Raw genomic sequence first — 12,793 nt, 5'->3', positions numbered from 1 at the left:
TTATACAGCGACTAGACAATGCAGCAGCACATAACATGTATACAAAAGTGGATTTTGGGTAATATAAACCCATAAATACTACACAGTGTCCCTTTAAGATGACCATGTAAGCACCTCTGAGATTTTTTTTCCTACGAATAAAAGATAATTTTATTTGGTCATAATTTGTCTGCTCATTTTGATTAAAAAAAAATTGTGAGAAAATCGTATCGTGAACAAAAAATCGTGAACCGTATCGAGTCGTGAGTCGAGTGTATCGTTACATCCCTAATGGCCAGCAATGTCACAGCCATCCCGTACAAACATATGATGCTGTAAACTCGCAGCAACCTTCACCCACAAGTGTTTTTCAGAGTGTGTGACGCTGCACTGCAGGCAGCACCCAAGGCAGAGAGGACAAACAGAATCAAAGCACCACATCTTATGCAATTTTGTCAATTTACCAAAATGTTATCAATCCTGACACTGCAAAGATGCAACACTTTCCCATCACATCGCAAACCTGGTCCATGAAACTGTCACATTCTGATGCACGATTCGTGATTTGTAATCGCTATCTCAATCTCAACGTAGTGTGCATGCGTCAACCGGCCTGCAGCCTTTTCTTTTCATTGTATGTCTAGTAACTTGTGTTTAAGTAGTTTCCCTTTCATAACATGTTGGTTGAGGTAGTTTTTTCCTTCTTTATCGCTGTATAACTTTTACTATCTCCGAGAGATGGGGCTGCAGCGCAACAACTCCATGCTACCCGCGTTGTTTACTCCAGAGATCAGCTGATAGCACTGAGTTCCACCGGACTATCGGTGAGACCTACAGACATCTGGAGAAAAACACACAGAGGATGCAGAGGTGCAGGGCAGAAGAGGAGGAAGACACCTTAAAACTCTTGTGTTCTTCTAGTACTCTTCTTCTGTAAATTTATTGAGTCTGATATGGAGCAACTGTAACTAAACAATTTCCTCCGGGATAATAAAAGTATTCTGATTCTGATGTTCAACTCTTGGTCAAAAAGCATGTCCTCCCTGTTGCTGATTTTAATCAGTTTATTTACACAGTGATCACCTCCATTTCTTGCACACTTGCCCTCTTAGCATTGGACACTTGGCAGAGATGTATGAAAATGCTAAGTCTAGTTAGACAATTCTTAGTCTAACTCGACGATGCCTACTATGTGAAACTAGCACATAACCATAACATACTTTCTTGTCAAAATAATTAATTTTTTCCACATTAGGGGTAGGAATCACAGGATGCCTAAGGATTTGTTGCGAGATACATGGTCCACGATAACAATAATATCACTATACAATGATTCTGTGATAATGTATTGCAAGACAATCATATAGCGATACGTCACAATAACTGTCTATCCCAAGAAAACTAGGGATGCACTGATCCATTTTTTTTCACTTCCGATCCCGATACCTGAATTTGGATAGCTGCCGATACTATTCCGATATGGATGCTCCGTTAGCTTTAATATTATTATCATCAACATTATTGTTGATTTTATATAAGACTTTAATAAACTCTTTTATACAGGCAAGTATGATATGCACGGTTTCCTCCATTATTTTTTTTAAACCGTGGGAGGTGGGGGCTGACGACGACGACATGAATTTTGAAATGTGAAATTATGACCATTTCAAACTGAATGTTTTCTAATTACATTGCTTACTATAGGGTTTCCGGTACATGAATTGTCTATATCTATCTATACTGAATACAGCCAAATAAACGCCATGTCGTGCTGTATCTGAAACGTAACAGGTTTCCTCAATAGAAAATTAAGTTTTATAGTTGAACATTAATCTACAACAAAATAATATATTTCTCTATTGAATAACCAAAGACTGGACATGACTGGAGTGAAAATTAATATTCGAATGTGGAAAAACACATCCGCAGCGCTGCTGTCTGCTTTGGGAATGGGCGCGCACTGCATGTACATTACATTAATGTTAATATATTTGTTTAAATCACTGAATGAAGTCTGTCATATTTGGGACAAGAGTTGGGACCTTACATTGCTTGCACAAAACTTTTGATCAGCATTCAGCATTTATTTGGTGTTCATTTAAACCAGTATTGGTTTATAGTGTTATGGCTGGGACTGTGTGTACTTGTCTCACTAGTCGGTGAGTAAGTCAAGGCATTGCAATTAAAGAGGGTGCCCCTCATCTGGTGCAGGACTTTTTTTCTGCACACCGCCCCTGCTGACTGTTCTTCTCCCTCTCCTGCATTGCGCACCGCTGTGCACCGTATTCCATGCAGAATGGATCATTTCACTATGCGCTGTTTTTTCCACACAGCCATATATGACACATACATAATGGTCTTTATGACGAGGACACACACACATAGAGTCACAGATGAGCTGCGGCTGCTCAATCTCCAAATACAACGCAAGGCCAGCGTTTTGAGTTTCTCACTCAGGGAGGCATTTTCAAAAATATATATAGTTTCAGGTCCTAAAACACCATCTCCGTGTGGATGGCCCCCTTAATCATTGATTCAATTATTTGGCATTTTTTTCCACCGGACATTTTGGCCAGTGTTTTCGCCAGCCAAGTTCACAGCGGCCGAAAGCCGTCATATACCAGCTAACTTAAACCCTGACTTAGGAGTGTGAATTCTATGCCGCTGTCAGTGTTGTTCTCCTCAGGGAGCAAGCGTTTTAAAACGGTAACGCTGGGATTACGTCGGCTGCAGGAGGTTGCGGAGCTGATCTTCCTGGTTAACTCTTGGTCAATCATGGTCGCCTGCTAGTTGACTGTAAACAGTGGAATGGAACAGAGGCATGCATCATTATTCCGCGTCTCATTAAAACTAGGGATGGGAGTTTTTTTTCTCCGACAAAACGGCCGACAATCGACACGTGCTCACCTCAACAAAAAGTCTACAAGATTAAGGAAGCTGTGCACGAAAAAAAAAAGCCGAAAAAAGGTGAGCCTGCTGTCCAGGCTCCCTGCACTGTCAGATGATGGTTCGCTCGTTTGAGGACGAGTCACAGGCCTGTTTTTGTGAATGGAATAGCCGGGGGCGGGTCGGTATGGTAACTCTACGGAGCTTCCGCCGCTGTCCGTGGTGCTCAAAGGCTGGTTTGCAGGCTCAGTGTGTGGCCAGTCACCTGTAACATTAGCCTACATGGTGACAACAGCAGTTCTCTCGAGTGGCTGTGCATGTGTCCAAACGTGTGTGTATGTGCGCACAGTGCAAATGAGCTTGCACTTATGTTTAGGGCAGGGGGCACAACACAAGCGCTAAACAAATGAAGACTGCATCTCATCCAGTCAAGACCCTGCAATCCGTTGGACACTTAACAAGCGAGAGTTTTCTCTACCGCAGGATTTTTTTTTTTGTCCCTCATTTATATAATCACTGCTTTGATCAATATTGGACATTACAGCCATGTTTTTGAGCCTAAAATAAAGTCGTCTTGTACAATATTTTCCACCCCGCATTGCTGCTGTAAAAAAAAAAGACAGACAAGTCGACAAAAATTTGACACGTGGGCCTCGACAATCAATCCTTAAACTGTTGTGCAATTCCCATCCCTAATTAAGACATGCCTCCTTCAATCCATTCCACTTTTCCAGGCAGCAAGCAGAGCAGTCGGTAAATCACTTGTGGAGATATTTCAGCAGACAATATGAAAGCACAGATGGATCGGATAGGAAATCTTTACAGGTGGATCGAAAATTTCCAATGCGTGAATTACATGTGTATCAGAATCGGCTATCGGATCGGTCCCATCCCTAATAATAACTTCCGTAAAAAGGGCAGGATGCCTCTATTCACAGCAGAGAGAACAAAGTGCATAAATTATGTATTGATCGTAGATGGGGCATCTCTCTACCAAAATCCCGTTGTGGACTCCCTATTCCTGTCCAAGTTTTTCTTATTCATTTGAGCAGCGCCACCACAAGGACACATGAAGTAGCGTAGCCTGGCGAGTGAAACTGGCAGGGACTGTTTACATTAGAGCGCCTTAAGTTATTCATTAAAATATGGATATGTGCTCTGGTGTATTGATTATCGTATTGCACAGGGAAGGATGGCAATATCAACAAATCGATATTTTGACCCAGCTTTAGACTTCATTATTTAGGAATAACAAATTGGAGCTATGCTTTACTAATTTCTCCACAGTAACTTTTTTTTTTACCTCAGCTCCATCGATGTTTGATTTATTTGATGGTTCCATCTTCTCCTTGGATTTTTCAGTGTCAGATTCTGACTGGCTGCCAGAATCTGAGCCACTTCCCGATTCACTGCTCCCTGATTGGCTGCTGCTGCTGGAGGAACTTGAACTGGAGCCTGAGCCTGACCCTGATGCGGAGCCCGACCCAGAACCGGATTCATCATCTGAATTGCTGTCACAAGATTAAACATAAAACTAAGCATTGATACTGAGCAGAAGAACCTTTCATAAATCTTATTGGGGGAAAAGTATATACTGGTGCCATAACAATTAGTAAAATATGGTACTAAATGTATAACATTTAACACTCGTCTTTGACAGGTAGCATCATATAACTTTATCATATCATATAAAAAGTGAATGTTTCTGTTCATTAAACTATACTGACATATATACTGCCTTTTATATACATATTGACAGATAAACACAAAAGGAAACCTATAACATGATCATAATAATATATTATCAATTAATAACATCAGATTATAACATATAGAATATGTTGGTCACATTTACAACTACACTGTACTGAAATGGCCTATTTAACATATAACCATTACAAGAGGTAGTGATTATTATTTCTGCCCTCACAACTTGTAGAATTCTGCCCCACCACAAGATGTAAACAGCTTCGTACAAAATAACACTAGTGTACCATTAATGACAAGCATATAGCTTTAGTAATAACACATTTTAAAATAAAGAGCAGGTTTCAAGAAAGAAATTATGTGGGTGTTTCAAAACATTCTTATCAACTTTATTCTAATGACTACTCGGTTATTTTGTCAGAGATCATACATTGATTTACCTTGATTCTCCACTGCTATTGCTGACACTTTCATCCTCACTGCGTCCAGCCATGGTGAAGTCCGAAATAAAGACTGACGCCGACTGCCGTATACTGTTTTACACGTGGTTAACTGTGAAAGGAGAAACACAAAACATTTTTAAAATATCTGCTCTTCGCTTAGTCAACTTTGAGACCCTGCAAACAAATTGAATGACTCGGGCATACATTTCAAACGCTTACAGGGTAAACTGCAGTTGCTTTTGCAGCTCACAACATCATCCGTCACAACTTCAGTTTCAGCATCGCAGTTCAACCAATGAAACGTCACCGTGAAACTGTCAATTTACTTTCACAACATTTCTTAACATTCTGTCGTTAATGCTCTGCACCTCCGATATGGCAGATATTGTGTGTTTCTGTTGCACAACAGAGCACTCTTTACTGTATATCTCAAGTGAAGAGTGGAACAGACCGTCTAGAGAGGACGGTGGCTTTGGCTGTAGCTCCACTAACTTCACCTCAGCGCAGAGGCCTAGCAGGCCTGTGCAACAGCGAACTATCACATTCACACAATGTCCCGTCGTCGTTCTCGGTTACCACGCCAACATTAACGCGGTCGAAAACACATTTAAAGTGACTAACTTACACCACTTTGACTCGTCGACTCTTGTGGCCATTTAGCCGTAATACGGTTTCAGTTTAGCTCGTTGCTAGCTGGTTAATGTCTGCTAACGACAACAACACTGGGTATTGGCGGGGTACGGTAGCATAAATGAAACATGTATGGTCGCGACGACAGCCCGAAATATATTCCACAGTTGTAAATGACAACACAAGCCAACAGTAATCCACATTATAAGAATTAAGATAATTCATACTAGCCATTGTGCTACCATACGAACACTTGCTGTTTGCTAACTCTTGTGTGTTATGCTAATATTATGATTTTTTTCCAACCTAAGACATAGCGACATTTTTTTAAAACACTAAAAGCAACCATATACATTATAATACCACATCATGAACCACATCCATGGAGGTTAATGATACAAGTCATGCCCTTTACATTTTACGTCAACGTGTGTTCGATAAACACAGAGAGGGGAGAGAGGCATTAGCTAACGCCGTGAAGCACGAGGCTACCACGAAAGCTAACAAAATGACAAAACTTTGTCCCAGTTCATCAGTGCACTGTCACGCTGTAATGTTCACTCTGCGCTAACGCTTTGCATTCACGGTTGACCACTCAGCGACATCTACTTTGCAAATGTATGCGAATGGAGTGTGGGGCGTCATAATCTTAAACAAATCATTCCTATTTAAACCACAAACCCATGTTGGCTAACCTAACTTCCACCTCTTCCATCTTGTTTCAATTCGCCGCTCACTTCTCGCGGCTTTTACCACATCAACTTGTAACGTTAGCATACTTTCACGTTGAACTAGCGTACAAGTAGATCCGCGCTGTTTGTTACATTGTATTGTTTTGTGTTACCTGGTAAACTCCTTTGAAATTGTTGTCCAAATCCACCTTTTCCACTTCAGTGCCCCTTTCTTCTTTTATTTAACTAATGAGCTAGCAGCTACTGATAGCTACCGCTACCGTACGCCAGCTAGCTATCTATCTCCCAGTCAGGGAGAGCAGCCCCGGACGACTCCGTTCGCTAAAACTGACACAATGTTGGTTTTCCACTCGGTCCAAAAATCAAATAAGTCCCTTTCTGTCTTGGACATAAACCAAATGTAGCGCTCATCGGTCAGCTGTGATTGTAGAATGCTGGCATTTCAATCCAGGGTCTTCCGACAACCGGCCTCCGCCATGACGCCGTAGGGTTCACTTCACTAGGAAACCCCGGGCAGTGACGTAACGACTGCGCTCCTCTCTCACTGCTCAACTACACACGCGCACACACGCACACACACATGATCCCGCACAATAAGTTGATGGAAGTGTCCTTTAAAATTAATTAGGTTAGGATTCCCCCTAAATCAATATATACCATTAACGTGACCTGTTAATTGTGTACTACATCTTTTCTGGCATTGTTTAATCACTAAATTATTCAGCAGATTGATCATTGTTCATGTAGTGAAAGACTGTGCACTGTTGTGGAAACATGTCTGTTTTTTGAGAATTCAGAGAAAAACCAAGAAATGCTTCTTATTTATAAATCTACTGATTTTATTTGCAAAGTATTTCATACATAAATGCACATTTGACAATAGCATACCTATATTCCTTGTTTTTCTTCCTTGACATTGAACACTACATACACACCATATCCAAATCCAGCACTCACAAGGCTTTGAAAACAGTTTAATAGTTTAATGTAAGCCCTGCATTTCTCTGCTTCTACTTTTTTAATAATCAATTTTTATTTGTTTTAGAACTCACAAAACCCGGCTTAAATCCTCAAGCAAGTAGTCCATTATGGGTCTCCAAATAGCTATAAAATGTTATCATTCCCCTTTAATTTGGCACTCAGTCTTTCCATTGGAAAAACTCTAAACATGTATTTGTACCACTGAGTTACAGTTGGGGGTTTCTTGTTGACTGGTTAGTCCAGGCAACACCAATATAAACTGGCCTGGATCTTTACATATTCTGCTTATTATTATTATTTTTTACTTTTTTGAAATTTCTGAAGTTTTTTTCATGTTGTGACTGTATGCTATATACTACTATAGGTTTCGATATGCTACACATATATCTTCTCAATAAAAACAAAAACAACTACATTCACACACAGCAGCAGCAGCAGTAAACATCTGGCAGCAAATTATTTTTAAACAAAAATGCTGTCTTGAACAATAGACGACGTAGACGTTGAAAACATCATGGTTGCACAATGTGAAACTTTTTTTTTACAAGGACTGAGATGATTGGTCTAATGAAAACAAGCCTGTTTTACAGACTCACAGTGAGTACAATGATTAATAAATGCATGTTTTTGTTACATAATCTGAAATTGTTAATCGGTATAATTTCTTTTCCAACAACTCATTGTTCATTTCCTGGAATAGTTTTTTGTTTTATCTTTTAGGGGGCCTTTAGCTGAGGTAAAATAGTGAACATCTGGTTGTATTGAATTCATGATGCCATATTAAAAGGCTTATATGATATACCTAATTCTTCTTATTGTTATTTTTCCAGTTTTCCAAATAGTAGTCATGTGAATGTTGATAGTGTCCACATTTGTTTATGTCATTCACCACAGTCACTTTTTTAGGAAGTTTGTGTCGCTCTGACAGGGGAATATATGCAAATGTAACTGATTCATATATCATTTAATTCTACATGCAAAGGCCTGCAACGAGATCTAAATCCATGTGCTTACTGCTTACACCATCATGGCTCATATGATTTGTGCCACATGGGAGGAAAAAAATGGATTTGGGTCACTTGCATCACTCAGTATGTGATGCAGCCATGCAGCCATGCAGCCAAAGACGCCAGGTCAATAAGTGTCGCAGCAGCACCACCTGCTGGTGATATGTGTTTAGCACATGAATGGCCAGACTATGATCATTTTAATATTCGATTACTAATATATCTGTTCTATATATGTTAATATCTGTAATACATTTGAGTTGAGTTTGAGAACAGAGAGAGATGTGTGTGTCAGTCTGTGGGGTTGTTCCACTGAGAATCATTGGTGTGTGTGTGTGTGTGTGTGTGTGTGTGTGTGTGTGCGTGCGTGCGCGCGCGCGTGTGTGTATGTGTGTGTGTAAACATTTTAAAAGCAGTGCTAACAGAGAGTCTGTGCTGAGCTGTGAGAGACCCAGACAGGAGCTGCTACCTGAGTAACGACGGGGTGACACGCACACACACACACGCACGCACACACACACACACACACACAGACAGACAGACTGGCAGCTCTCCGCATTCTTGGTGAGTGTAAAATAACGTATGATTATATGTATATACCGGCTCCTCCTCCTCCTCTTCCTCCAGATGTCCTTCATTAAGCTGTTGGAGGAGACGAGGACGTGGGGACAGGACGGGACAGCAGTGTTACGTAAAGTGTCCAGGCAGAGATATTCAGCGACGTGTGTCCCTGCTCCTCCCTCTCGTCTCATCACATCACATAAGCTCGTGCAGCCTCTGATGCAGTGAAGCGTGCAGCTGAATGAATGTCCCGTCCAGCATTAATAATCCAAATATAGACAAAGGACAATCAACAATAACAACATCATCACTGCACCATACTCTACATTCCTGTAAAAGCAACATTACAAACGTGCCATTTTCTCTTTCTAGGGGTCGCCACAGCGGATCAGCTGCTTTGATTTGGCAGATCATTTCACTCCAGATGGCCTTCCCATGTATCCCTTCATGGAGAATCCATTAGATCAGCAAATTCTGAAATACAGAGAAAAACCTCCATGTCTGTTGAAAGGCACTTAAAGGTACAGTGTGTTTTCATCTATGAAGTTTATATACACACAGTGTAGCTTAATATCAACCTATGTAGCCTCCAGTTAGCATCAAACTATATGTTTATGGTGTCCATGGTGGCTCATTATAAAAACACAAATATCGTTTTGGGCTCATGAAAAACAACAGTTACAATCAATCAATCTGTAAAATGAAAAATTATTTCACTTTTGTTTTACACATTGTCATTTCTTCAGTTCTTCACCGCGTGTTTATGCCTAAACAAACCGAGTTGCTGCCTTGTGATTAGCTCATTTTATACATTTTAGACATATTACAAGCAGCTGAACAGGTGTACCTAAAAGTGGTGAACAAGGTTTGGGATTTTTTGTGATCATTTGCTGCCACCTGCTGGACAGATTTCAACAATATTGTTTTTAAGAGGCAACAGTAAGAGCTTTTTCCTCTTTCACTGGAAAAAGAAATGTGGGCACATACTGAAAAAAAAAATCTTAATCATGCTTTGTTTTTTTTCAGAGAGTGCTCTCTAAATTACACGATGATCACTACTTTTTATCAAATTGGTTTTATTTATATAGCACCAAATCACAACATACATCACCTATGGAAACTTTAACTTACAGTCTTATAGAGCAGAAAAGGCAACAGTTCACACAATGAGCAAACATCGGTTGAGAGAAAAAACATGTGGAGCGTTTCCACTACACAGTTCTGTCACGGCTCGGCACAACTCAACACTACTCAGGTTTTTTTTTTTGCTTTTCCGTTAGGGATAGTACCTAGTGTTTTTTTTCCTTCTGGTACCTACAGTGGCCCTGAGGTGCAAAACACAAACGCAAATCACAAAACACAACACAAATCAAAAAATAAAAACGCAAATCAAAAAACACAAATGCAAATCACAAAACACAACACAATCAAAAACACAAAAACATTAACTCAAAACGGAAACACAAATCACACAACGCAAACACAAATGCAGAAAACACAAAAACATTAACTCACAACGCAAACACAAATCACACAACGCAAACACAAAAGCAGAAAACACAAAAATATTAACTCACAATGCAAACACAAAAGCAGTAAACACAAAAACATTAACTCTCAACGCAAACACAAAAGCAATAAACACAAAAACATTAACTCACTTTAGCTCACTTGGTAGAGCTCCCATTCTATGTAGAAGTGCACACTACAGATAGCACCAGTTCGAATCCCGCCCCAAGCAGAAAACACAAATACAAAAGCATTTAACACAACAACATTATCTCACAACGGAAACGCAAATCATAAAACGCAAACAAAAAAACAGACAACACAACGGAAATGCATGTCAAAACGGAAAAGCAACTCGAAAAACGTTGTTTCCCGCGATCGACCAGTGTCGTCCTGTGCAATGAGCGATGACACTGGTCGTGTTTTCTGCTTTTGTGTTTGCGTTGTGAGTTAATGTTTTCGTGTTTTCTGCTTTTGTGTTTGTGTTGTGTGATTTGTGTTTCCGTTTTGAGTTAATGTTTTTGTGTTTTTGATGTGCTTTTGTGTTTTTTGATTTGCGTTTGTGTTTTGCACCTCAGGGCCACCGCAGGTACCTGCTCTGATGAGGTTCCAAGTGAGCTGAGCTGAAACTAAAATGTAATGACTGCCGGTCACTGATTGGTCATGATCATGAGTGTGACGTCCGACACGAGAATCAAAGCGAAAAGCTGAACAGTTATAGCTGCCATATGTCAGATTGTGGCCAACAACATTCAAATTCAAAATACAGAGGTCTTTTAGGTTTTGTTTTCTGATGTAACTGGCAACCCGTAGTTGCTCTGTAGCTGAGACTCTACTGACTGCAATGATTGGTGGCGCCACATGCCAAAACATGATTTCAAAACATAAACATGATTTGCAGTCTGCAAAATAATACTGACAACAAATACTGTTGTTGTTGGTGAGTTCAGTTTGTTATATGAACATTATTCCTGAGTCTCTGTGACATATTAGGAGGATTTTATGGCCAGTTACTTTGGATTTATTACATAATGCACCTTTAAATGTACAAAAAACTCCAGCGTGTTCATCTCTAACATTTAGCAAGGAGGAGTTAGCGATTTTATGTGTATTTAGCGACGGCCCTGCTGCAAGCTGACGATCGTGAGCGTCATATTTCAGTTCAGTGTCTGTGTCAGACGGAGTCTATGCTTTGGTCATGCAGGAACAACTGAACGATAACTACAATACAACATAAACAAGCAGCTGGTATATCTCCAGTGGTATAGTCCACAGACGTTGATGTGGAGGGCTGGGGTTCAAATCCCGGTCAGGGCAGGTCAGCTAGTACCCAGTGTGGGCCCTTAGGCAAGGCCCTACATGCTATTTGCCTTTCTCAGGTGTGAGGATTGTAAGTCGCTTTGGATAAGCGTCAGCTAAATGACTTGTACTGTAATGAGAGAGAGAGGTGAGATGAGGAAGCTTCTCCTTCATAATAAGATGAGTCAGACCATAATGTACGTTGTAATACCCTCTGTCTTAGGATACAGAGGTGTCAGATCAAGTGCAATAATTATTATTTCCCTGATGAGTTCTATGCTATACTGATTTAGTGCATTAATCTCTAATTATAATTCACATGTTACTGGAGGTGGGCCCATGGGTGGTGTAGTGGTTAGCACTCTTGCCTTTGCAGCAGGAAGACCCGGGTTCCAGGGTTCGAGCCCTATTTGGTACAACTTCGGAACAAGGGCCTCTCTGCAAGGAGCTTTCATGTTTCTCCGGCTTCCTCCCACAGTCCAAAAACATGCGATATGGGGATTAGGTGAATTGGTGTGTGTGAGTGGGGTGTACCCCCCCTATCGCCCTATGTCAGCTGAGATAGTCACAGCATCCCCTGCGACCCTCTGGTGGAGGAAAAAACGGTAGATAATGGATGGATGATACTGGAGGACCATCTGTATTTTGAAAGTGATAGCTCTTTTGTTCCACAAGATGGAGCCATATAGAATAGAGTTGCGTGGTATAGGTGGGAAGAGTAAAATGATTTTTCAATAAAAGACAGTTCCTCCTCTCTTTGCTTAACATAAACATATACGATAGATTTACCTGAACATTAATCACACGAAGAACAACATTGAATTTAGAGAATAGTCAAACTGAAGGCTGGAGGCTTAAAAGACATTTCAACATAAACAGAGTAAAAAGAGAGTCTTTGAAAAGTATTTAACTTCCTTCAGAAGGAAGAGATATGGGTAGTTTGACCCAGTTACAGAAGGGGACAACAGAACGACCACAAACGTAACGTTCACAGCAAGATTTTCCATTCCTCCGTGCATCACCTCCAAACACAACTGAAGCTGCTTGTTGTGTGAAATGTCACAGTGTTGTTGCACAACCTTTGTCAGGCTGTGTCCTG

At 40.5% G+C, this 12,793-nt stretch overlaps 1 protein-coding gene across 1 annotated transcript in view; it reads right to left on the bottom strand.

Annotated features, from left to right (window-relative positions):
• The window catches only part of chd1 (chromodomain helicase DNA binding protein 1), a 56,884-nt gene extending 50,108 nt beyond the window's left edge, over window positions 1-6,776 (bottom strand). The window contains exons 1-3 of the mRNA XM_083902510.1: window positions 6,490-6,776; window positions 5,013-5,124; window positions 4,169-4,376 (exon numbers count right to left, since the gene is read on the bottom strand). Coding sequence (XP_083758636.1) covers window positions 4,169-4,376; window positions 5,013-5,065 — 261 coding nt within the window. The 5' untranslated portion in view covers window positions 5,066-5,124; window positions 6,490-6,776. The remainder of the gene's footprint in view (window positions 1-4,168; window positions 4,377-5,012; window positions 5,125-6,489) is intronic.
• Window positions 6,777-12,793: the final 6,017 nt, after the last annotated feature.

This window comes from Microchirus variegatus (genome assembly GCF_963457635.1).
Source record: "Microchirus variegatus genome assembly, chromosome: 16".
Lineage (NCBI taxonomy): Eukaryota > Metazoa > Chordata > Actinopteri > Pleuronectiformes > Soleidae > Microchirus > Microchirus variegatus.
This window is presented reverse-complemented; position numbering and strand designations above follow the sequence as displayed.